General features: G+C 45.4%; 1 protein-coding gene across 2 annotated transcripts in view; it reads left to right on the top strand.

Annotated features, from left to right (window-relative positions):
- The window catches only part of Srpk1 (SRSF protein kinase 1), a 48017-nt gene that overhangs the window by 14084 nt on the left and 9398 nt on the right, over positions 1 to 24535 (top strand). For both annotated transcript variants that reach the window (XM_045156442.1, XM_045156443.1), the window contains 11 exons: positions 6806 to 6924; positions 9411 to 9519; positions 12175 to 12262; positions 13557 to 13644; positions 14862 to 14968; positions 17127 to 17292; positions 18603 to 18628; positions 18940 to 19162; positions 19510 to 19935; positions 20292 to 20392; positions 24381 to 24488. In XM_045156442.1, coding sequence (XP_045012377.1) covers positions 6806 to 6924; positions 9411 to 9519; positions 12175 to 12262; positions 13557 to 13644; positions 14862 to 14968; positions 17127 to 17292; positions 18603 to 18628; positions 18940 to 19162; positions 19510 to 19935; positions 20292 to 20392; positions 24381 to 24488 — 1561 coding nt within the window. The remainder of the gene's footprint in view (positions 1 to 6805; positions 6925 to 9410; positions 9520 to 12174; positions 12263 to 13556; positions 13645 to 14861; positions 14969 to 17126; positions 17293 to 18602; positions 18629 to 18939; positions 19163 to 19509; positions 19936 to 20291; positions 20393 to 24380; positions 24489 to 24535) is intronic.

Raw genomic sequence — 24535 nt, 5'->3', positions numbered from 1 at the left:
TCCTGCATCTGTGCGTTTGAGCCCTGCTAACTACCAACCGCTCTTGCCAAGGCGTCTTTCTGAAGCACTCCTTTTGCAGAGCCATTCTCGTGACCTTCCTTCACAGAAAAGGCTTCAGTGCTTGGCAGTCTGGTTGCCTTGAGGGCAGGGATTCGATGGTGGCAGAGGCTGTCATGGACTGTGAAGAGTGAGTTAGCTGAAGAGGAAGGAGATGTGCCTTGTGCATCTTTGGTCTAGATGTAGAACATGACAGCAAAGTCAAGCTTGCCCTCGGGAGCCTGACATTCTGGGAAGGGGCAGGAGCATGAGATGACCTGAGGAGCTAAGCAGTGGGTGGTGGAAAGTCAGATTGTGGAAAGCATTATGGGTCGTTGTGACCAAAAAAAAAGTCTGTTCTGAATGTAGTAGTTACCTAATATTTGTGCTTTACTCAGAATCATCTTTCTAAAACAGTATTATTTCAGTCTAAATGCATGTCTTCTAGAGAACTTAGGCTTCTAGGAGGTTTTGAGGTCACAAGTAGTGGCATTTTAAATGTAGGTTGTGAGCCTTCTAGAAACTTAAGCAGCTTAGTCCTGTTTTTCCCTACCCTGTGTCTAGCCCAGCCTGACATACAATATTGTTTTGAGTGTCTCTAAATTCCACAGCCTGTCTTTGTCTTTATTGACATTGTTACTTTCAAAGACTGTAGACCAGTAATAGAACGTCCCCGTGTCTCCCTGTAACTCCAGCTGTGCACGTTGGCATTACTCCTTGATGCGTCACCTGCCATCACACGGTGTTCATCCCAGTATTGGTGATGTGATCTCTGATTGCTACGTGATGACTCAAAATGGGGATTATTTAATTCTAGCATTTTCTTGCATGGTTTGATCAGGCTCTTACTCTTCACTGTGGCGTGGGTATGAATCTATGGAAGTCTTGAGATGGGCGAGTTCCGGTCGATTAACTCTTTCACGTTACTTTTGGGAACCCTCGAGCTCACTGTGCTTCTGCCCATCTCCTGCGTTGTTGCGGCACTCCTGTGGTTTCTGCTGCGTCACACCTGAAGTCACTTCTTGGAGGAGCCTGGTTTCTTTTTCGTATTTATTTATTTACTTTATATTAATTTTTGAGATAGGGCCTCACTCTAGCCTAGGCTGACCTGAAATTCACTATGTAGTCTCATGGTGGCCTCGAACTCAAAACGTTCCTCCTACCTCTCCCTCCCGAGTGCTGGGATTAAAGGCGTGCGCCACCACACCTGGCTGGTTTTTATTTTTTTAAACATTTTATGTATTAATTTAAAGGAGAGGGAGAATGGGTATGCCAGGGCCTCTTGACCCTGCAAACTAACTCCAGGCACATGTACCACCCTGTGCATCTGGCTGTATGTGGGTACTGGGAGATCAAACTCAGGCCATCAGGTTTTCAAGAGAGCACACTGAACTGTCCCCCAGTTCTCCCCTTTTTTTGGTTTTTCAAGATAGGGTCTCCCTCTAGCCCAGGCTGGCCTTGAACTCATGGTCATCCTCCTACCTCTGCCTCCCAAGTGTTGGGATTAAAGGAGTGAGCCACCACTTCCGGGCAGGAACATGGATTTTTGTACCCATATGAAAAAAAATGGATTATTTGCTTAAATGTTAGGTTATAATAAATACTTAAAATTTAAATTTCAGCCTGGCATGTGAGTTTGGGGCCACCCTGAGACTACATAGTGAATTCTGGGACAGCTGGGCTACTGCGAGACACTACTTCGAAAAACCAAAAAAAATTTTAAAATTTCAACCAGTTAATACAGCTAATTGAAAGTGAGATTACCTTAAAATTGTGCCATCTTTTTAGACTGTTTCCCCATTAGGCTGGCAAGATTAGAGAAAGCTGCCGGGCGTGGTGGCGTGCTGGGCTCACCGGCAGGCAGGGCTGTAGGAGAGCCGGTCCTGCCGGTCTCTTCTGGGGCTGAGCGGGATGGTGAGTGTCGACGACCCGGTCCCTCTCCTAGGCACCCGAGAAAAACCACACTGACTCGTTGAAGCAGGATCTCACTTTATTGTAACAGGCAGGTGCTTATATAGGTTGAGAACGAAGGCGGGGATCTCAGGAAAGGATGAGGTGTCAGGGCCCATAGCATATAGAGACTTTTGAAATGATTGGTTCTAAGCATGCGCGGGAGCTCTAGCTTTTTTACAGAAGTAGCAGGCCGGAGGCAATGTGGCGCCCTGCTGAGTCCTAGCTGGCCAGAGACAGGTCGCCAAACCTTAGCTAGGCTCAGGAAGTTCCACTAGGCCTCGCGTCCGTGGCCTCTCAAAGCCCAATGGTGGTGCACACCTTTAATCCCAGCACTTGGGAGGCAGAGGTAGGAGGATCACCGTGAGTTCGAGACCACCCTGAGACTACATAGTGAATTGCAGGGCAGCCTGGGCTAGAGTGAGACCCTACCTCGAAAAATCAAAAAAAAAAAAAAAAAAAAAAAAAAGAGAGAGAGAAAGCTAATAATGTTTGCTATGGACATGAAAGTGGTCAGAAGCTGAGGAAGGAGTTGGGTATCCGTTTGAGGCCACCCAGGCTGTTTAGTGAGTTCTTAGTAAGAGCCTGTCTGAAGAAGGAGAGTGCTTAGACATGGTTCATGGAAGTATAAGTGAGCATAGTATTTATGAAAGGTAATGTAGCAGTATGTGTCAAAAAGCAAATTGCAAGGTTGGCCGTGTTGGTACGCGCCTTTAATTCCAGCACTTGGGAGGCAGAGCTAGGAGGATCACTATGAGGCCACCCTTAGACTCAATAGTGAGTTCAGATCATCCTGGGCTAGAGTGAGACCTCCGACTCAAAAAAAAAACAAAAATAAAAATATTTTTTTAAAAAAACAAATTGCATGTCTCTTGGCCCGGCGTTACTGTACAGGAATATGGCATCTGAAGGAAATGTGCCAAGACCAAGGTGTTTATTTGACATGGATCCTCCACTTGCTGCAGCTCTGGAGACACGCGCGTCCTCTAAACCTCTTAAGAGCGAGGCCCCTTGCGGTGGGGAGGTGGCTCAGCGTGCTCTGCGCAAGTGCGAGGCCCCAGCTCCTGCTGGTGTGCCGTGCACACCTGTCCCCAGTGCTGCGGTCGGCCAGACTCGGGAAGACCACTGGGGCTCAGTCAGAACCTAGGCAGCGGGAGGGAGCGCCACGGCCAGCGGTGTGCTCCTGTCATGAGAGACCCATCCAACCCCTGACGTCCTTCTCTGGCCTCTGCGCACATGAACACAGGGTGCTTGCACCTGCATGTGTACACACAACCACACACACACTTAGTGTATACTTTTGTACTGGGTTTTTTGTTTCGGTATGTTTTTTCAAGGTAGGGTTTCAGTCTAGCCCAGGCCGACCTGGAATTCACTGTGTATTCTCAGTCTGGCCTTGTACTCATGGCGATCCTCTTACCTCTGCCTCCCAAGTGCTGGGATTAAAGGTGTGTGTGACCATGCATATAAATTAAATATAATAGTGCTGGAGTGATGGCTTAGTGGTTAAGGCATTTGCCTGCAAAGCCTAAGAACCCAGGTTTGATTCCCCAGGACCCATGTAAGCCAGATGCACAAGGTGGCCCATGTGTTTGGGGTTAGTTTACAGTGGCTGAAGGCCCTGGAACACCCATTCTCTCCTTGTCTCTCTGTATGCCCCCCCACCCCGAAATAAATTTTTTAAAAGATTTAATTGACCTAAGAAAAAAATTAAATACAAAAGTTATAAGCCAGAACTACGGTATGAGTTCTGTTAGCCTAGGGCTAAAGTGAGACCCTACCTCAAAAAAATTTTTTAATTTTTTTTTATTTTTATTTATTTTGAGAGCAACAGACAGAGAAAGATGCAGATAGAGAATGGGCGCACCATGGCCTCCAGTCACTGCAAATGAACTGAGGACGTGTGCGCCCCCTTGTACATCTGGCTTATGTGGGTTCTGGGGAATTGGAGCCTCGAACCAAGGTCCTTAGGCAAGCACTTAACTGCTAAGCCATCTCTCCAGCCCCTCAAAAAAATTTTTAAATAAATGTAAACATAGCAATAATGTGATAAATATATAAAATAGTAATTAGTAAATGTAAAAAATACAACTTTAAAAAGATATCAGAAGTACAGTTTCTCATGGAGTGAAATGCAGGGCAGAAGACACAGCTCAATGTGAAAGCAGCAGAACTCTTCCTGAATTCACCCCAACCCAACAGTGAGCTGGTTTTCTTTTTTTTTCGGGGGGGGGGGGTGTTTGTACGTAGTGTCTTCCTCTAGCCCAAGCTGACCTGGAATCACTATGTAGTGTCAAAGTGGCCTTGAACTCATGGAGATCCTCTTACCTCTGCCTCCTGGGGTGCTGGGATTAAAGGCGTGTGCCGCCACGCCCAGCTGGTTTGTGTTTTTGAGGTAGGGTCTTGCTGTAGCCAGGCTGACCTGGAATCGACTGTGTAGTCTCAAGATGGCCTCAGACTCCTAGTCCTCCTGCCTCTGCCTCCTGAGTGCTGGGATTAAAGGCATTCACTATGACACCTAGCTTTAAAAAAAATATTTTCATGTATTTATTTGAGAGAGAGTGAAAAAGAGGGAATGGGTGCACCAGGGCCTCTAGCTACTGTAAACGAACTCCAGATGCATACACCATCTTGTGCATCTGGCTTACATGGGTCCTGGAGAATTGAACCTGGCTCCTTTGGCTTTGCAGACAAGTGTTTTTAACTGCTATTATCTCTCCAGCCCTGTATTTTATTTTATATATTCCTGAGAGAGAGAGGCAGATTAAGAGAGAATGGACATGCTAGGACTTCTAGCCACTGCAAATGAACTTCAGACACATACACCAACTTGTGCATCTGGCTTTATATGGATACTAGGGAATTGAACCAGGGTCCTTTGGCTTTGCCAGCAAAACCTTAACTGCTAAGCCATCTTGAGCCTGAGTATGCTGGTGTTTTTTTTTAAAATAGTTTTGTCAAATTGTTAAGTGATGTGATTGTTTCATAGTTTTCATAGATAAATATTTCCAACATTTGAGACTTAAGGGTGTTTATATTATGTTTTGTCCAGTTTGTATTCATCTTTACATTTCACTTTTTCCAGAACAGGAACCCTGTTAACAGTGTTCTTGAAACCTGCTCTCTCAGTCCCCGTGTGAATGCTGAGCTGTGTGTGTGTGTGTGTGTGTGTGTGTGTGGGGGGGGGGGGGCGTGCAGCTGCTTCTCTTCTCCATCTTACCGCAGGGTCTCGGACAGCTTTGCTGTGATAACGCCTTCCCTTCAGAGCCGTCATTTGTGTGACTCCTACTGAGGATTACAGTTATAACGTCCATTGAGCTTACACTAACAAAATGATGGTTGATTTTCTTGTTGCTTTAGTGTTTAGTATTTTATTGCCTGCCTCACTAAAGGAGCCTGATGTTGTAAAGCAGCATAGCATCATACCAAGGCACTGTCCCAGGCTTCTGTGGTTTTGGGTTATTTGGGAAGGATGTAGTTACACATTTTAAATATTTATTTATTTGACAGAGAAAGAGGGAGAGAGAGATTGAAGGGGCGCGCGAGGGCCTTCAGCCACTGCAAACAAACTCCAGATACATGTGTCCTCTTTGTGCATCTGGCTTATGTGGGTCCTGGGGAATGGTGCCTCGAACTGGGGTCCTAAGCTTCACAGGCAAACGCTTAACCGCTAAGCCGTCTTTCCAGCCCTCCCTTTTTCTATGAGACTAACTGACCAGCAAGCCCAAGTGATTCTCCTGTCTGTCCCCTACTGGACTGGGGTTGCATGCAAGACCTGGCTTTTTGTAAACAAATGGCTTTAACTGCTGAGCCATCTTCCCAGCCCCAAACCTGGCCTTTTCATGTGGATGCTAGGGATTGATTTTTTTTTTAAGCTTACTTACTTATTTGTAAGCAGAGAGAGATAAAAGAGAGGCAGGCAGAATAGGTGCCCCAGGGCTCCCAGCCAGTGCTGACCAACTCCACAGGCATATGCCACTTGGTGCTTCTGGCTTTTACGTGGCTACTAGGGAACCAAACCTGGGTCCTTCAGCTTTGCAGGTAAACAACTTAACCACTAAGCCATCTCTACAGCCCTAAAAATATTTTTTATTTTTTTATTTGCTTTTTTGCAAGCAGAGAGAGATAGAGGAGAGACAGAGAGAAGCCACATTGGGGCCTCTGGCAACTGCAAATGAACTCTAGGTGCATGTTCCACTTGTTGGCTCTTGGTTTACAGGGATGCTGGGGAATCAAACTTGGGTCCATAGGCTTTGCAGGCAAGTACCTTAACTGCTGAGCCATCTCTCCAGCTGCTAACTTTTTAATGTAGATGTGTTTGTTTTCCGAGGCAGGGTCCCAAATTCATAGGGATCCTCCTACGTCTTGTCTCCCGAGTGTTAGGATTAAGGCATGAGCCACCCCGCCCTGATGTATTTCTTTTTTTTTTTTTTTAATTATTTATTTATTTATTTATTTGAGAGCAACAGACATAGAGAGAAAGACAGATAGAGGGAGAGAGAGAGAATGGGCGCGCCAGGGCTTCCAGCCTCTGCAAACGAACTCCAGACGCGTGCGCCCCCTTGTGCATCTGGCTAACGTGGGACCTGGGGAAGCGAGCCTCGAACCGGGGTCCTTAGGCTTCACAGGCAAGCGCTTAACCGCTAAGCCATCTCTCCAGCCCCTGATGTATTTCTTTTAAACACAAGAAAAAGCTATAGACAATACCTTGATACTATTCTTACATTGTTGGAAGATTGAGTGGGAAAAAGCTGATGATGACAGTTTCTTAAGGTCCTCTTTTCTTGGGTCCATACGAACATGATTGTGTCATCCTTAGACCTGAAACTCAGCCCCGAGGCTCTGCTCCGCACCCTGAGAGCGACCTCCCGGAGCAGGAAGAGGAGATCCTGGGCTCCGATGATGATGAGCAGGAAGACCCCAATGATTATTGTAAAGGTAAGTTGATGCAAAGATACTGAGCAGGGTTATAACCCATCTCTTTGGAGCTCTTTTTAAATTATTTTTATTTTTCAAGATAGGGTCTGCTTTAGTCTAGGCTGACCTGGAATACACTGTGTAGTCAGTCTCAAGGTAGCCTTGAACTCAGTGATCCTCCTACCTCTGCCTCCCAAGTGCTGGGATTAAAGGCGTGTGTCACTCCGCCCAGCTGTTCTTTCTGTTGGGTGTTTGACCTGTCTGCCGGAGTGCACAGTCAGAATGTTTTTGCTTGTTGCTTTCTTTTTAGATACCAGAAATAGTATTTGTTCTTAGCTGGACACACTTTGCCAAATTCAGTTTTTTCTTTTTCGTTTCTTTTCTTTTTTTTCTTTTTCTTTTTCTTTTCTTTTTTTGAGGCATGGTCTCATTCTAGCTCAGGCTGGCCTGGAGTTCACTTTGTAGTCTTAGGGTGGCCTTGAACTCATGGTGATCCTCCTACGTCTGCCTCCGAGTGCTGGGGCTAAAGCCGTGTGTCACACTGGGCTTGTTTTGGGGGCGTTGTGAAGTAGGTGTTACTCTATCTGGCTAGCTCAGGCTTTCCTAGAACTCACTGCAGTCCCAGGCAGGCCTCAAACTCACGACAGTCCTCCTCCCTCTGACTCCCAAGTGCTGGGATTAAAGGCATGTGCCACCATGCTCTGCTCCTAAGTCAGTAGGGTCTCACTCCACTTTAGCTGGCCCTCAACTCATAGCAGTATTCTCCTATCTGGCCTCCTGCGTGCTGGGATTAAACTCACACCCAAGTTCCAAAGTCATTTTTTTTTGTTTGTTTGTTTTCATTTTTCATGGTAGAGTCTCACTCTTGCCCAGGCTGACCTGGAATTCACTATGTAGCCTCACGGGCTGGTTTTGAGCATCCAACCAAAGTTAATTATGATACTAAAATTTTTAGCCCTTTCTTGAAAATGTTGTACAATAAATTTAGGGCTTCTAGTATATAAGCAAGTACCTTATGTACAAGGGCAGAGAGAGAGGTTGAAAGAAGAGTTGATAAAGGGAGAGATCAGACACACCAGGGCCTCTTGACATTGCAAATGAACTCCAGGTGGATGCGCCCCTTTCTGTGGTTGGCTGTGTACGTGGGTACCAGTGAGTTGAACCCAGGCCGGCAGGCTTTACAGTGAAGCATCTTTGACGGCTGAGCCATCTTCCTAACCATTATTTTCTTTCATAAAACATTCTGGGCATGGTGGCATACGCCTTTAGTCTCAGCACTTGAGAAGCAGAGGTAGGATCTCTGGGAGTTTGAGGCCACTGTGAGCTCCAGGTCAGCTTCGGTTATCGTGAGACCCTACCTCAAAAACAGCAGGTCTGTTAGCTCAGTCTGTAGAAGTTTTGAAGGAGCCAAGAGTATTGTGATATGTAAGCTTATCCTTTCGTGAGTGGGGTGGGTCTGTAGGCTTTGTTTGGTCAGTTCAAAGTCTTTGTGTGATCAGAAGCGTGCGAGTGTGTATGCACGCGCACGAGTGGTAGTTCCGACAGCAGCCTCAGGTGTCTTTTCCTAAGTGCTGTCTGCCCTTGGCGTGTGCGCGCACACATACAGAGGCCAGAAGAAAACGCCAGGTGTCCTTTGTCACTCTTCTGTGTTTCCTTGAGACATAGTTTCACAGTAAACCTAGCCCCGGCTGCCATTTTTGGACATTCTGACTGATGAGTGAATTCCAGTGGTTCTGTTGGTGCCTTCCACAGGACTTGGATTACGGGTGTGTGTGACATGACAATGCCCAGGTTTTTACTTGACTGCTGGGATTGAACTCAGGCCATCTCACCAGACCCACCTTCCCTTTTGGAGACAGACCTTCATTGAAAGGCTTGAAGCCTGTCAAGTAGGCTAGACTGGCTAGCCACCAGGCATCAGGGAGCCTTGACCTGGGATGACAAGTGAGGACCACCACTCCTGCACTTTGTACACAGGTTTTGGAAATCAAGCTCAGGTTCTCATGTTTGCTAGACATACTTTACCATCTGGGGCTGGAGAGATGGCTTAGCGGTTAAGCGCTTGCCTGTGAAGCCTAAGGACCCCGGTTCAAGGCTTCGTTCCCCAGGACCCACGTTAGCCAGATGCACAAGGGGGTGCATGTGTCTGGAGTTTGTTTGCAATGGCTGGAGGCCCTGGTGTGCCCATTCTCTCTCTCTCTCTCTCTTTCCCAAATAAATAAATAAAAATGAACAAAACATATTTTTAAAAAATACTTTACCATCTGAACTCTCTTGCCCTTTAAGATCTGCTAAATTATGTTTTGCCCCATGAGCTACTTAATAGTGAACAGTGTGGCTGATTTGACTGTTTTTTTTTTCTTTCTATCAAATTTGTTTTATAGAAAAAGCTATTATTTTTGTTAAAGGAATATTGATGCTGAGACATGAAATGTAAGACACATTTGATTTTTCCGATCGTTTCTCACTTTGGTTCTTCTGGTAACGTTCCATGTGTTTTCTTCCAGGAGGCTATCATCTTGTGAAAATCGGAGACCTGTTCAATGGGAGATACCATGTGATCCGAAAGTTGGGCTGGGGACACTTTTCAACAGTGTGGCTATCGTGGGATATTCAGTAAGTTTTCATGGTCCTGTAAAAAGAATTAAATGATACTCAGAGATGATTGAGGCTTAAGTCTGTCTCTAGGTCTACTTATTTATTTATTTTGAGGTAGGGTTTCACTGTAGCCCAGGATGACCTGGAACTCACTCTGTAGTTCCAGGCAGGCCTTTATCTCATGGTAATCCTCCTACCTCTGCCTCCTAAAAGCTATGATGCTTGGTGAATGTTTTGTTTTTTTTTTCTTTCTAAATTGTTGTTGTTGTTGTTGTTTATTTTTCCTTATTTGAGAGCGATAGAGAGAGAGAGAAAGAGGCAGATAGAGAGAGAGAATGGGCGCGCCAGGGCCTCCAGCCACTGCAAACAGAACTCCAGATGCGTGCGCCCCCTTGTGGGTCCTGGAGAATTGAGCCTCGAACCAGGGTCCTCAGGATTCACAGGCAAGCACTTAACCACTAAGCCATCTCTCCAGCCCTGTTTTTTTCTTTTCTTTCCTTTTTAAAAATTTTTATTTATTTATTTATTTATTTGAGAGCGACAGACAGAGAGAGAGAGAGAGACAGATAGAGGGAGAGAGAGAGAATGGGCGCGCCAGGGCTTCCAGCCTCTGCAAACGAACTCCAGACGCGTGCGCCCCCTTGTGCATCTGGCTAACGTGGGACCTGGGGAACCGAGCCTCGAACCGGGGTCCTTAGGCTTCACAGGCAAGCGCTTAACCGCTAAGCCATCTCTCCAGCCCTTAAAAATATTTTTATCTGTTAATTGGCTAAATAGAGAGAATGGTCCAGGTTCTCTAACTGCTGCAAACAAACTCCAGATATATGTGCCACTTTTTGTATCTGGCTTTATGTGGGTTCTTGGGAATCAAATCCAGGTCATTAGGCACTGCCAGCAAGTGCTTTAACCACTGAGCCATCTCTCCAGTCCTTGGTCAGTTATTTATTTATTTATTTATTTTTCTTCGTTTTGTTTTCCAAGGTAGTATCTCACACTAGCTCAGGCTAACCTGGAATTCACTATGTAGTTTCAGGGTGGCCTCAAACTCACTGTGATCCTCCTACTTCTGCCTCCTGAGTGCTGGGATTAAAGGTATGAGCCACCACACCTGGCCCATCGTCAATTCCTTGATCAGAATTTTGTCATAGTCATCCTTAATTTCTTAGAAAAATCACTTCTGTCATGATGAATAGGTTACATATATGCCTTTCTACCTTTGCAAATGATTAAATTAAATCAGTAAAGCACATGAAACTCCCAGATTCAAGAGTTTATAAATACTGAATGATATATAAAGTCATCATTTTCTTCTCAGTGTTAAGACTACAGATAATATTCTGATCAATGCATTTATTTCTGTAACATATTTTCTTTACCACACAGTCTAAAATTTTTCTTCACGCGGGCTAGAGAGATGGCTTAGCGGTTAAGCGCTTGCCTTTGAAGCCTAAGGACCCTGGTCAAGGCTCAATTCCCCAGGACCCACATTAGCCAGATGCACAAGGGAGCGCATGCGTCTGGAGTTCATTTGCAGTGGTTGAAAGCCCTGGCGTGCCCATTCTCACTCTCTCTGTATCTGTCTTTCTCTCTGTGTCTGTCGCTCTCAAATAAGTGAACAAAAAAATTAAAAAAAAATTTTTTTTTCTCCACACAAAAATTACAGGCAAGCCAGGCATGGTGGTGCATCCCTTTAGCCCCAGCCTTTGGGAGGCAGAGGTTGGAGGATCACTTTGAGTTCAAGGACAGCCTGAGCTAGAGTGAGACCCTACCTTGAAAAACCAAAAAGCAAATAAAAAAATAAAGAAAGCAACAAAAAAAGAAGAAAAAAGAAAAATTGTAGGCAATAAAAACTTATATTCTTATTTTCCTTTTTTTAAATTTTTTTGTGTGTTTTATTTTTTTATTTTTTGGTTTTTTGAGGTAGGGTCTCATTGTAGCTCAGGCTGACCTTAATTCACTGTGTAGTCTCAGGGTGGCCTCGAACTCCTGGTGATCCTTCTACCTCTGCCTCCCAAGTGCTGGGATGAAAGGCGTGCACTGCCATTCTCGGCCTCGTGTTTTATTTTTACTTATTTATTTGAGAGAGACAGACATGTAGTTGTATGTATGTATATATAGAGAGATGCAGGGTGGCAGAGAGAGACAATGGGCACGCCAGGGCTTCCAGCCACTGCAAACAAACTCAGCGCATGCGCCACTTTATACATCTGGCTTACATGGGACCTGGGGAATCGAACCTGGGTCCTTTGTCTTTGAAGACAAGTGCTTTAACCTCTAAGCCATCTTTCTAGCCCAGCAATAAAAACTTTACTGGTAGGTTTTGCCCAGGCTGACCTGGAATTAATTATGGTAGTCTTAGGCTGGACTTGAACTCACGGCAATCCTCCTGCTTCTGCCTCCCGAGTGCTGGGATTAAAGGTGTGCTCCACCATGCCCAGCAGAAGGTATGTTTTTATTTAGAGAAGTTATTGAGATTATCTGAAGACAGATTTTCTTGGTATTAATGACGTATAGCCAGTTGGTATGCATGACTGTGTAGAAATAGTTTGTAGTTGGCTACTGGGTAGCAGGGCTCAGGGTTTGTACCTACAGACCGTCTTCACTTGTAACTGCATCTGAGCTTCCAAAAGTAGAGATAGGATTGTAGTCTAATTTTCTGTGCTTGTTTCTTAGGGGGAAGAAGTTTGTGGCAATGAAAGTAGTTAAGAGTGCTGAACACTACACTGAGACAGCCCTTGACGAGATCCGTTTGCTGAAGTCGGTGAGTATGATGTACATGTTTGTGATCTGAAGTGCATTGTAGATAAATAATGTTTTACTGAATTGAGACAGACCGAGAGGCGGACACAGTCAAGTGTACTCAACTGTGGCGTTCCGCTATCTATCCTTGGTGAAGTGTAGAGGAAGTTGAAATACTTACACACCCCTTCGTGTAGTGGGCATTGGTGTGCTTTATTGTTACTAGTAATTTTTTGTGTGTGTCAAACCCAACAGACTGGCCTTTTTTTTTATGTGGGGGAGGCTTTCAGGGGGAGAGAATTGTCATGGTCCTCTAGCCACTGAAATTGAATTCCAGACAGGTGCGCCACCTTGTGTGCACGTGCCACCTTGCACTCTTGTGTCACCTTGTGCATCTGGCTTACATGGGATCTGAAGAGTCGAACATGGACTTTTAGGCTTTGCAGGCAAGCACCTTAACCACTTAACCAGCCATTGATGGGCTAGTTTATAATGGAATTCTTCCCCCAATTTTTAAAATAAGCATAAACTTTTTTCTTTTGTTTGTTTTGGTTTGGTTTTTTGAGATAGGGTCTCACTCTAACCCAGGCTGACCTGGAATTCACTATGCTGTCTCAGGGTGGCCTCGAACTCACAGCGATCCTCTTACCTCTGCCTCCTGAGTGCTGGGATTAAAGGTGTGCACCACCACCACGCCCAGCTTTAAAATAAGCATAAACTTTATAGAGCATGCTTTATGTGGTTAGTAGCACTGTCGTATATATGCTTGTCTTTCCTACTGTGGTTAAAGAAAAATTGTTTGAGTAAATTTATAGCATCTGCTTATTTAAAATTACGTTCTAAAATCTTAGAAGCTCGAGTAAATTTCACAGAGCTTTTATCTTCACCTATTGCGTATCAGGACTGCTTCAGTTTGTAGAGAGAGCTTCATCTTTACCATACAAAGCCTGGACTTAGGTCCTGTTTATCTCAGTTTGTAAGTTCCTTAACTTCATAGCAGTTAATTTAGAATCTACACTTTGAGTGACAGGATAGCTGAATTAGAAAGATCGTCTATAGCTGGGCATGGTGGCATACACCTTTAATCCCAGATCTCAAGCAGAGGTAGGAGGATCACTGTGAGTTCAAGGCCAGCCTGAGCTGGCACAGGACCCTACCTGGAAAGCGAGAGGGGGGGGGGGGAAGGAAGGCAAAGAAAGAAAGAGTGTGAAGACGTGCAGGGACTGGGCAACACATTGGCATTCCCGTGTGGCCTGTGTTCCCCCGCTGCTAGGCTGATGCCGGTGGTGAACAGTGCTCCTTCTTCCCTAACACAGGTTCGCAACTCAGACCCTGGTGATCCAAGCAGAGAAATGGTTGTTCAACTACTAGATGACTTTAAAATATCAGGTGTTAATGGAACACGTATCCTTTAAGAAGTTGAATTTTGAGATCATTGTATACAGGAGAACTGGTTTTATATGAATTGATACTGGTGTCGTCCTTTCAGGGTAATGTATAATAAATTGCTTTGTTTTATTGTACATTTCTCAACTTAGGTATGAATTATGTCTATTTGTATCATGTGCTTTTTCACTATATTGCTTTAACCCCCATCTTTTTTTTTTTTTTTTTTTTTGAGGCAGGGTTTCATTCTCACCCAGGCCAACCAAGAACTCACTCTGTAGCTCAGGCTGGCCCTGAACTCATGATGGTCCTTGTACTTCAGCCTGAATGGTAGGATTATAGGCTTGTACCACCACACCCAGCTCTTCCACACCTTTAAAGAAAATCAAAAGAAATTTTTTTTAAAGAAAAAAAAGCTTTGTATTACTAAATACAGGTTCTGTGATCTTGTTTTGTTTTGTTTTTCAAGGTAGGGTCTTTAGCCACCACACCTGGCTTTTTTAAAGTCAGACACACTTTAAAGGATACTACACACATATGAATTAATATTTAATTTACTTGGGAGAGGGAGTGTGTGTGTGTGTGCACGCGCGTGCACGAGCACACACACCAGGGCCTCGTGGTGCTGCAGGTGAACTCCAGCCACATGGGCTATTTAGTGCATCTAGCTCTACTGGAGACCCTCCTTCCTCTGCCTCCTGAGTGCTGGATTTAAAGGTGTGTGCCACCACACCCAGCCCTTTATTTTATTTAGTTTATTAGAGAGCACACTGTTTAGTATTGAAGCAGTTCTTCCTATAGTGATTGTAGACAAATGGAATTTCTGAATGTTATAATAGTACCATATATATTCATTAGTTAGCTTTCTTTTGTAAAAGTTTCCTTTCTCAGCCACGTGTGGTGTCACATGCCTTTAATCCCAGTACTTGGGAGGCAGAGGTAGGAGGATCACCATGAGCCTGGGCCAGAGCGAGACGCTACCTAGAAAAACCAGAACACAGTTTTGGGAGCATAGGTCAGTGGAGGAGTGTCTGCTAGTGTGCGTAGCTTTGTCATGAACCAGACTTGTACGTACACATTTCTGTTAGGAGTGTTTTAAATGACTCTAGCATTATATCTTAGGATTTCAGAAATCATACTTCCTATTTTCTCAGTTCAGGTCTATGCATTAAGAAAATAAAACAGCATTTTCATTGGGGTGGAATCTACCTTGTTCTTCCTTAACACACTCGTAGATATCTGCATGGTGTTTGAGGTTTTGGGACATCATCTACTCAAGTGGATCATCAAGTCCAACTATCAGGGGCTCCCCCTGCCTTGTGTCAAAAAAATTATTCAACAAGTATGTGTCTTTGCTATGTAGTTTTTTAAAAAATAATTTTACTGATTGTTATTTATAAGCAGAGAGAATAAGTGTGCCAGGGCCTCCTTTTCTGTAAATGAACTCCAGATACATGTGCCGCTTTGTAGCAAGACCCTGTCAGGCTTTTCTCCCTTCCACCTTACCTGTCTTTCATTCTCTCACAACCCCCTCTCTCTGTCTCTCTTGTTTTTCCAACATATGAGGAAGCTGTCAGGCTTTGCAAGCCAGTGCTTTAACTGCTGAGCCGTCTCCTGAGCCCTGCTGTGTGTTGTGATGTGTCCGTGCATGTGGAGGTCAGAGGACAGCCTTACGTGTCATCCTCGGGAAGACCATCTACTTTCTGCTGTTTTCAAGACAGGGTCTCGCTCTAGCCCAGGCACACCTGAAACTCGCTTTGTAGTCCCCGGCTGGCCTCACAGATCCTCCTACCTTAGACTGCATAGTGAATGCCAGGTCATCCTGGGCTAGAGCAAGACCTTACCTTGGTAAACCAAAAAAAAAAAAAAAAAAAATCCTGGGCATGGTGGCGCACGCCTTTAATCCCAGCACTCAGGGGGCAGAGGTAGGAAGATCGCCATGAGTTTAAGGCATCCTGAGATTACATCTTATTAGAGTGAGACCCTACCTTGAAGAACAAAACCACAGTATAGGAATTGGGGATGTAGCTCAGTTGGGTAGAATGCTTGCCCAAGATGCACAAAGCCCTTGGGTTCAATCCTCAAGACCTCATAAACCAAGCACTGTTGTGTGTGCGTTAGTTACCGAAATTAAGTATGTTAGTCAGACCCCTAGGGTTTAATGTGCTTATTCTAATTTTTGGTGTTTTAACAAAACCATTTTCACTCAGAGTCGTCAGGTATACTGATTATAGTAGGAAGCTCTGTGAGTTACTTTGACTTTAGAAAATTGGACATCTTGGGGCTGGAGAGGTGGCTTAGTGGTTAAGGCACTTGCCTGTGAAGCCTAAGGATCCATGTTCAACTTTCCAGAGCCCACGTAAACCAGATGCATAAAGGTGAGGCAAGCACAATGTCACACAGGCCCCACTGGATGGCATGCCTGGAGTTCGATTATAGTGGCTCAGGCCCTGGCACACCAATTCTCTCTCTCTCTCTAAAAAAAAAAAGAAGAAAAATTGGAGATCTTAGAGGTTCTGGTTGCAAATATTATGTGTATATTAGTATAAATTGTTATGTCAAGTCAGTACCATCTTTGTTAGGAGCATTTTCTAATTTAATTAGACAATAGAGTGTTACACATAAAGAAAAGTTCAATGCTTGAAGGAGCAAATAATCTGTTTAGATAATTGTCTTAAGGGAGCTCTGAACTAAGAACACTATTTAAGCCTCCTTTACTTGGATTTCAATATTTAAAAGGTGTGTTTAACATTTATTCTCAGCCACCATAATATATCTAATTAAATATCTCAAAATGGGGATAGCTTTGTAAAAGTTGGGAGCTTACAATGAATCTTTCTAGGGAAGTTTTCTGTTTCAAGAGAGAGAGTGTAGGTGTGCCAGGATTTCTTTGCCATTACAAATGAACTCCAGGTGCATGTACCACTTTGTATATCTGGTTTTGCATGGGCACTAGGGAAATTAAACCCAGGCTCGGGCTGGAGAGACGGCTTAGCAGTGACGGCACTTGCCTGCGAAGCCTAAGGACTCAGGTTCAACTCTTCAGATCCCGCTTAGGCCAGATATAGCAGGTGGCATGTGCGCAAGGTTGCATATGACACAAGACAGCATACGGGTCTGTCTCTCCCATTAAAGAAAAAAACAGGCTGGCAGGCTTTGCAAGCAAATACCTTGAACCATTGAGCCATCTCCTTAGCTCTCTAGGGAAGTTTTTTTTTAAATATATTTGTTTATTTGAGGGCAAAAGAGAGAATGGGTGGGCAGGGCCTGTAGCTACTGCAAATGAATTTCAGGCGCATGTGCCACCTTGTGCACCTGGATTTACATGGGTACTGGAGTATCTTAACCCCAGGTCCTTAAGGCTTTGCAGGCAAGTGACTTAACGACTGAGCCATCTCTCTAGCCCCTGTTTTAATTTTTTTAAGTCCTATTGTGGTTTCTTCCTTTTCCAGAAAGACTTGGGTTTTGCATTTACCATCTACTGCTTTGTTTGCATTCAGGTGCTACAGGGTCTGGACTACTTACACACCAAGTGCCGTATCATCCACACTGACATCAAGCCAGAGAACGTCTTGCTGTCGGTGAGCGAGCAGTACGTCCGCAGGCTGGCTGCGGAGGCCACCGAGTGGCAGCGGTCTGGCGCGCCTCCCCCCTCGGGGTCTGCAGGTAGACGGGGGCCGGAAGCCTGATCTCAGTTGAAATTGAAGTTATTTCCACTTGTGCTCCTTTACCAGGGAATTAAACACTACTCAGTCCCTTAAGGATCTTTTGTTTTTTTTGAGGTAGGGCTTCACTCTAGCCCAGGCTGACCTGGAATTCACTGTGGAGTCTCAGGGTGGCCTTGAACTCATGGCGATCCTCCTACCTCCACCTCCCAAGTGCTGGGATTAAAGGCGTGCACCACCATGCTTTTAAATCTGCCTTCAAGAGACTTCTCTTTACAACTCTCATTTGAAAGAGAAGACTAGAGATGATTGTGTCGTAACATGTAAGGTGACATGGGTCCTGGAGAATCAAACGCAGGTTCTTGGCAGTGCAGGCAAGTGCCCTAACCCGTAAGCCTCTCCAGCCCACAGTCAGGAACTTGTTAAGAGCTTGAGCTTAAGCACTAATGGAGTCTTCAGACCTGGTGTGTGTTGTTGACTGAGGGACCCTGACGGAGTTACGTGGGGGACTGAGCTGATTGCATGTCGCCTTGTTTACTAGCGTGCCATGTCCACATGGATGAGAACGCCATAGATGCTGCTTGTGGAAGGACTTAACTGTTAAAGCTTGGCAGCTTTTGTATTTATTGGCTGTTTTTTGTTTTGTTTTTGCATGTGTGTTATTGTATGCACATACATATGCCTGTGTAGCGCCCCAAGCCCTCACCCGGGAGGAGGGTGCTCTGCTGCCGTGGCTGGAAGGGAATGTCGGGTGTCCTGCTCCACTGCGCTGCTGCCCATTCTGACTTGAGCCAGTCTCTGTTCACCACAGAACTGGGTTTATAGACAAGGGTGTCCACAGCCATCTATTTATTTGGTCCTAGGGATTGAACTCAAGCAGTCTCTCAGGCCTTATGTTTGCATAGGACGTGCTTTTAACTTCTGAGCCATCTCTGTAAACTCTGTTGTCTGTCTTCTTTAAAAATGAAGATATGGGGCTGGTGAGATGGCTTAGTGGTTAAGGTGTTTGCCTGCAAAACCAAAGGAGCCAGGTTCACGTTCTCAGGACCTACGTAAGCCACACGCACAGGGTGGTGCATGCGTCTGGAGTTCATTTGCAGTGACTGGAGGCCCTGGTGCGTCCATCCTCTTTCCCTCTCTCTCAAATAAAGTTAAGACTTTTAAAAATAATGATACGTGACTTACACCAGTGTCATGTAAAAATGTAGGCTTTAAAAAAAAAAAAAACCAACATTATTTAGTATGGCTGTCTTAGTTCTATTGCCTGCTGAGTGCTGGGGTTCTCACTTGGTTTTCTTCTTTTCTTTTTAGTCAGCACTGCTCCCCAACCCAAGCCGGTGAGTGTCAGGCGTTTCCGCGTCTGGTCGGGGCCGGGGCGGGGCTGCTCGGGCGGGCGGCGCTGGCGGCTGGGGCGGGTTTGGGCTCCTGAGCTGCTCGGATTCTGATCTCCGGCAGAGCCCGCTTACCGCTGCGTGCTGCTGGTGCACTGCATTTTTATGTGGTTTCGTGAAAATACCTGCAGCTTTTTATGTTAGTGACAAACTCAGGAACAGTGAGACTTAATTAGGAAGTCATTAAAAGTTAACAGCTATCCCAGCTCTTGAGGTGCCGGACTGGCCGCCTGAAGGCCTGTCGGTCTGTCGCCCAGGCTGACAGGATGTCCAAGAACAAGAAGAAGAAGCTGAGGAAGAAGCAGCGGCGCCAGGCGGAGCTGCTGGAGAAGCGCGTGCGCGAGGCGGCAGCCGAGGCGGCGGCGGAGGCGGAGGCCGGCCCAGGGCCGAAGAGGCCTGGCGAGCAAGAAGAGTCTGCAAGTCCTGCCGAGAGACCCCTGAGAGAGAACTCGCCTAATAAAATCACCCCGGAAAATCCTGGTACAAATAGAGCATCACAAAATGCCTTCGTGGTGCCTTGTAGCTGTCACTTACCCTTGTCACGTGGTGTGCGCTGTCCGGGCCGCTGCGCATACCTGGGCTTCCTGTGAGAGTCAGGTCTGAGCGCACTGCTAAGCAAGTCATGTGGAAGGGAGACGGGCTTTATCCATTGGGTGAGAGTAAGAAAGAATGTATCTTCATCCTGCCACAGACAGGATCAGATAGATGTTCAGCAGTATTTCTGTCTCTCAGTATGCGGTACAAAACATTTTGATCTTGAGAAATGTCTGTTCTTTCACACTCACACACATATTTATTAATATGTCCCCTCTTTCTTTGTTCCTTAGAAGAGCCAAGTGCCCTTGATCAAGATCAAACACTTACAGACCATGGTGTGGAGGGCAACACAGCCGAAATCAACTGCAATGGCGTAGTAATCGAAATCAGTAATTATCCTGAGGATGGTCATGAAGAGACGCAGAGGCTTAAAGAGGATCTGCATAACGCTAATGACTGTGACGGCCACAGTGTTCTGAAGCAGGAACCCAGTTTCCCAGACTCTCAGAATAGAGACAGCAGCACGTCCCAAGAAACAGACTCTGGTGCACCTGTGACCCAGGAGGTGGCAGATGTCATGCTGTGCGGCTCTTCCTCCCCTGTAGAGCGGCCACTCAGTGACCAAGACATCCGCCAGCTGCACGCGAGCATTCGGGGAGAGGCGCCTGGTGACGACGAGCAAGAGCAGGGGCAGAACGGGCCGCTGGACAGCAAAGGTGCCAAGCGTAGACCCCTGTAGCCTCCTTCCCTGTGCGGCACATGCTTGAGTTCCTACAGGAGATGAGCGCCTGCCGTGGTTTGTGTAATTGTGGCTTCACAGCAGGTGCCTGTGCGTTACTGGTAGAGGCGGTTGTGTTTCTTGGTTGAGTCTCGGTAGTGCTGGGGCCCACACCCACAGCCCTGCGTGTTAGGCAAGCGCTCTGCCACTCGGCTGTGCCTCCGCCGGCACTGCTCAGGTTACCTTGAATGCATACGTGTGTAGCTGATTTTATTTCACCTTGGAGAACCTCATCTACCTTAATGTGACCTGTACTTGTTAAACAGTTTTACTGATGGTACCTGTTGTCCATAGGAAAATTCACTGCTGGAAATTTTCTTATTAATCCCCTTGAGCCAAAAAATGCAGAAAAACTGAAAGTGAAGATTGCTGATCTTGGAAATGCCTGTTGGGTGGTAAGTTACACTAGTTTCAGTGTTGAAGTGACTGGGAGTGAATGAGAATTTGGACTGGAGTAAATTAATGCATCTGAAATTCTGTATTTATATCACTGCTTAATATTTTAGTGAATGTTATTTTACTTTGTTTGTTTTTTTCTTTTTTTTTGGCCTGGGTTGCAGTCAGGTTCACATGTTTGGTTTTTTGAGGCAGGGTCTCACTCTAGTCCAGGCTGACCTGGAATTCACTATTTAGTCTCAGGGTGGCCTTGAACTCATAGCGATCCACCTACCTCTGCCTCCCAAGTGCTGGGATGCGCCACCATGCCCGGCTCTATTTTACTTACAACTTTTTTGTTGTTGTTGTTTTTGAGGTAGGGTCTCATTCTAGCCCAGGCTGACCTGACTTGCTCTGTAGACTGGCTTAAAACTCACAGCAACCCTCCTAATCTCTGCCACTTGAGTGCTGGGATTAAAGGCATGTGTCACCATGCCTGGCTACTTTTTAAACATGTATGTACTTTTTATTTTTAAAAAAATTTTTTTAAATTATTTTTACTTATTTCTTTGCAAGCAGAGAACAAAAGAGATAGAGAAACAATCAGAAAGAATGGGCACACTAGGACCAGTAGCTACTGCAAACAAACTCCAGACCCATGTGCCCCTTGTACATCTGGCTTATGTGGGTCCTTTGGCTTTACAAACACCTTAACTGCTAAGCCCTCTCTCCAGCCCCCCGCTACTTTTTAATATTTTATTAATGATGATTTCATACATATTTATAAAAATAAGAAGAGGTCAGGCATAGAAGGACAAGCAGGCTGAAGTAGGATTGTTGTGAGTTTGAGGCCAGCCTGGGGCTACTGATTCAAGAGTTGTGGAGTCCTTGGGGGGGTGGGGGGGGAGTAGGAAGAAGCGTATAAAAAGCCATCCCAGCCTTTCCTCTCTGCACTTAACCCAGACTCAGGGATGTCGCCTTGCTCTGTGTCAGCCTTGTTCACGCCCTTACTCTCCTTCACACCCGGGGCCTGCGGGCCTGCCCTCCCCCACCCACTCCTCTCTTCTCAGCACTGGCGTCTGGATTCCAAGTCACAGCCTTCTCGTTCACATAGTACACTTTGTACACTTGTAATCGGCATAAAGTTTAGTTGGCTAAAGTATTTCTGGGTGTACTGTAATTGCTATTTGCTTTGCAGCTGGGTGTGGGAGGGTCTTGTTCAAGGATTCCTTTTCTAGATTTGGAGTTGCTAAGTCAAAAGTTGGGTGAGGGCTGAAGAGATGGCTTAGTGGTTAAGGTGCTTGCCTGCAAAGCCTAGGGACCCAGATTCAATTCCCCAGGACCCACATAAGCCATGGTAGATCTTACTCTACTTTGAAAAACAAAAAAATGAGTGATTTTTTAAAAAGGCTTTTTTTTTTTAAATAGGATCTCACTCTAGCCCAGGCTGACCTGGAATTCACTATGTAGTCTCAGGGTGGCCTTGAACTCATAGCGATCCTCCTATCTCTGCCTCCCAAGTGCTGGGATTAAAGATGTGTGCCACAATGCAGGCCTGCTTGACATATTAATATCAAATTGATTTGAAGTCTTCTTTAAGAGACTGCATTACAAATAATGAGCTTCTGAGCAAGATTGTATCAAGTTAATACTTTTTCCGTGATGAGTCTTGCTGTGTAGGCGAGGATGATCTTGAACTTGAGTCAGCCTCCTCAGTGCTGGCGTTGTAGATGTGCCCCACCAGCCTTGACGAGACGGCAGTAGCTCACGGCTGCTGCTCCTTCCTGCGTCCTGAGGTGGCCGGTGGTTCTTGTCACTCAGAAGTGTGCCTCGTTGAGCCTCAGCAGCTCATAAAATGTTTTATATAGTAGGAGTGTAGCAAAAGTTGCTGTTTAAATTCTGAAGCAAATAGGTACAATTCTTATAACAAAACGTATTCTGTAAGTTTCTGCAGAAGTTCGTATCATGTACTTGTAGCAGGTCAACAACAATTTAAGGCAAATGAAATATCTTGGAAGTTAGCATTTCATAAGCTGAGAAGGAGGAGAGAAATTTTAAAAGGGGGATTCTTGGCTGCAGAACAGCATGTAGGACAGTTTGGAAATGCGACGTGTAGAATATCAAGTGCACAGAAGTTTGACTGGAGCAGCGGTTATTTGTAGAGAAGAAAGTATGAGGGCTACCTGGCGCGCACTTTGATTGAATCAGATGAGCGGGAAGGAATTTAGAAAGGAAATAGTCATTGCCTGGCGCCTCTGCTCTAGATCTGTACACACTTCCTTGTTTTCCCTTCCTCCCTCCCAAATGATAGCCTTCGCGGGCTGTGTCACTGGGCCACGATACTTTTCATTTCTGTTTTTCTTTGTTTGAGGAGAGAATGACACGTCAGGGCCTCCAGCCACTGCCAACAAACTCCAGACGTGCATGCACCGCCTTGTGCATCTGGCTTACATGAGTCCTGGGGAGTTGAACCTGGGTACTTAGGCTTGACAGGCAAACACTTTGACCACTAAGCTATCTCTTCAGCCCTACTTTTCCATTTCTAAGAAAGCTATTTTTATTCCATGACTCCATTCATCTGTATTAATTGAGACTTCCATCTGTTTTCAGATGTCATCTGCAATAGCAGTGCAGCAGAGGTCTGCTTTGGTTAACAATATCAAAATGAGACAAGAGAATTAGCTACAAGAAAACTCCAGAGAATGTTTAAAAATTTTTTTCAGAGAATTATTATTAATCTTCATTATTAAGAAGTCCTTGTTACTTTTTAAAAAATATTTATTTATTTATTTGAGAGAAGGCAGATAGAGTTGGGTGCACCAGGGCCTCCAGCCACGGCAACTGGACTCCAGATGCATATGCCACCTTGTATGTCTGGCTTACGTGGGGCCTGGAGAATTGAACCTGGCTCTTTTGGCTTTGTAGGTAAGCTCCTTTAACACTGACCCATCTCTCCAGCTGCTTGTTACTTTTTTTTTTTTTTTTTTTTAGGTAGGGTCTTACTGTAGCCCAGGCTGACTTGGAATTCACTATGGAGTCTCAGGGTGGCCTCAAACTCATGATGATCCTCCTACCTCTGCCTCTTGAGTTGGGATTAAAGGCGTGCGCCACCATGCCTGGCTTGCCCCTTGTTACTTTTTTTTTTTTTTTTTTAATTTTTTTTTTTGTTGATTTTTTTATTTATTTATTTGAGAGCGACAGACACAGGGAGAAAGACAGATAGAGGTAGAGAGATAGAATGGGCGCGCCAGGGCTTCCAGCCACTGCAAACGAACTCCAGACGCATGCGCCCCCTTGTGCATCTGGCTAACGTGGGACCTGGGGAACCGAGCCTTGAACCGGGGTCCTTAGGCTTCACAGGCAAGCACTTAACCACTAAGCCATCTCTCCAGCCCCCCCTTGTTACTTTTAAAAAGAATGTATGAATATTAGGCAGATGTAGGAGCATCACTGTGAGTTTGAGGCCAGCCTGAGACTAGTGAATTCTAAGTCAGGCTGGGCTAGAGCGAGACCCTTCCTCAAAAAAATTAAAAAAAAAAATAGGGCTGAAGAAGGGATGGCTTAGCAGTTGAGGCATTTGCCTACAAAGCCAAAGGATCCTGGTTCATCTCTCCAGAACCCATGTAAGCCAGGTGCTCAAGGGAGCACATGTATCTGGAATTCGTTTGCAGTGGCTGGAGGCCCTGGCATGCCCATTCTTTCTCTCCCTCTCTCTCAAATAAGTAAATAAAAATTAAAAAAAATAGGGCTGGAAAGTTGGCTTAGTGGTTAAGGCACTTCCCTGTGAAGCCTAAGGACCCATGTTTGACACTCTAGATCCCATGTCAGTGAGCCACATAAAGGTGAGGCAAGCGCAAGGTTGCACGTGCCCACTAAGTGGCACTAGCGTCTGGAGTTCAAGTGTGGTGGCTGAGGGCCTGGCATGCCATTCTCTCTCTCTAAAAAAAAAAGGGAAATAAAAAATAATAAGTATGAATATTGAAGTCGTTTCCTTGTTCATTTACTCAGCATAAGCATTTTACCGAAGATATCCAAACAAGGCAGTATCGCTCTCTGGAAGTTTTGATAGGATCGGGCTATAACACTCCAGCCGACATTTGGAGCACCGCATGCATGGTAATGCCCCCTTGGCCTCACGTGTAATGTGACAGCTCATACCTTGC

The sequence above is a fragment of the Jaculus jaculus genome, chromosome 8, assembly GCF_020740685.1.
Source record: "Jaculus jaculus isolate mJacJac1 chromosome 8, mJacJac1.mat.Y.cur, whole genome shotgun sequence".
Taxonomy (NCBI): Eukaryota; Metazoa; Chordata; class Mammalia; order Rodentia; family Dipodidae; genus Jaculus; species Jaculus jaculus.
Note: the sequence above shows the minus strand (reverse complement) of the source record. Positions and strands in the feature narration are given on the sequence as shown.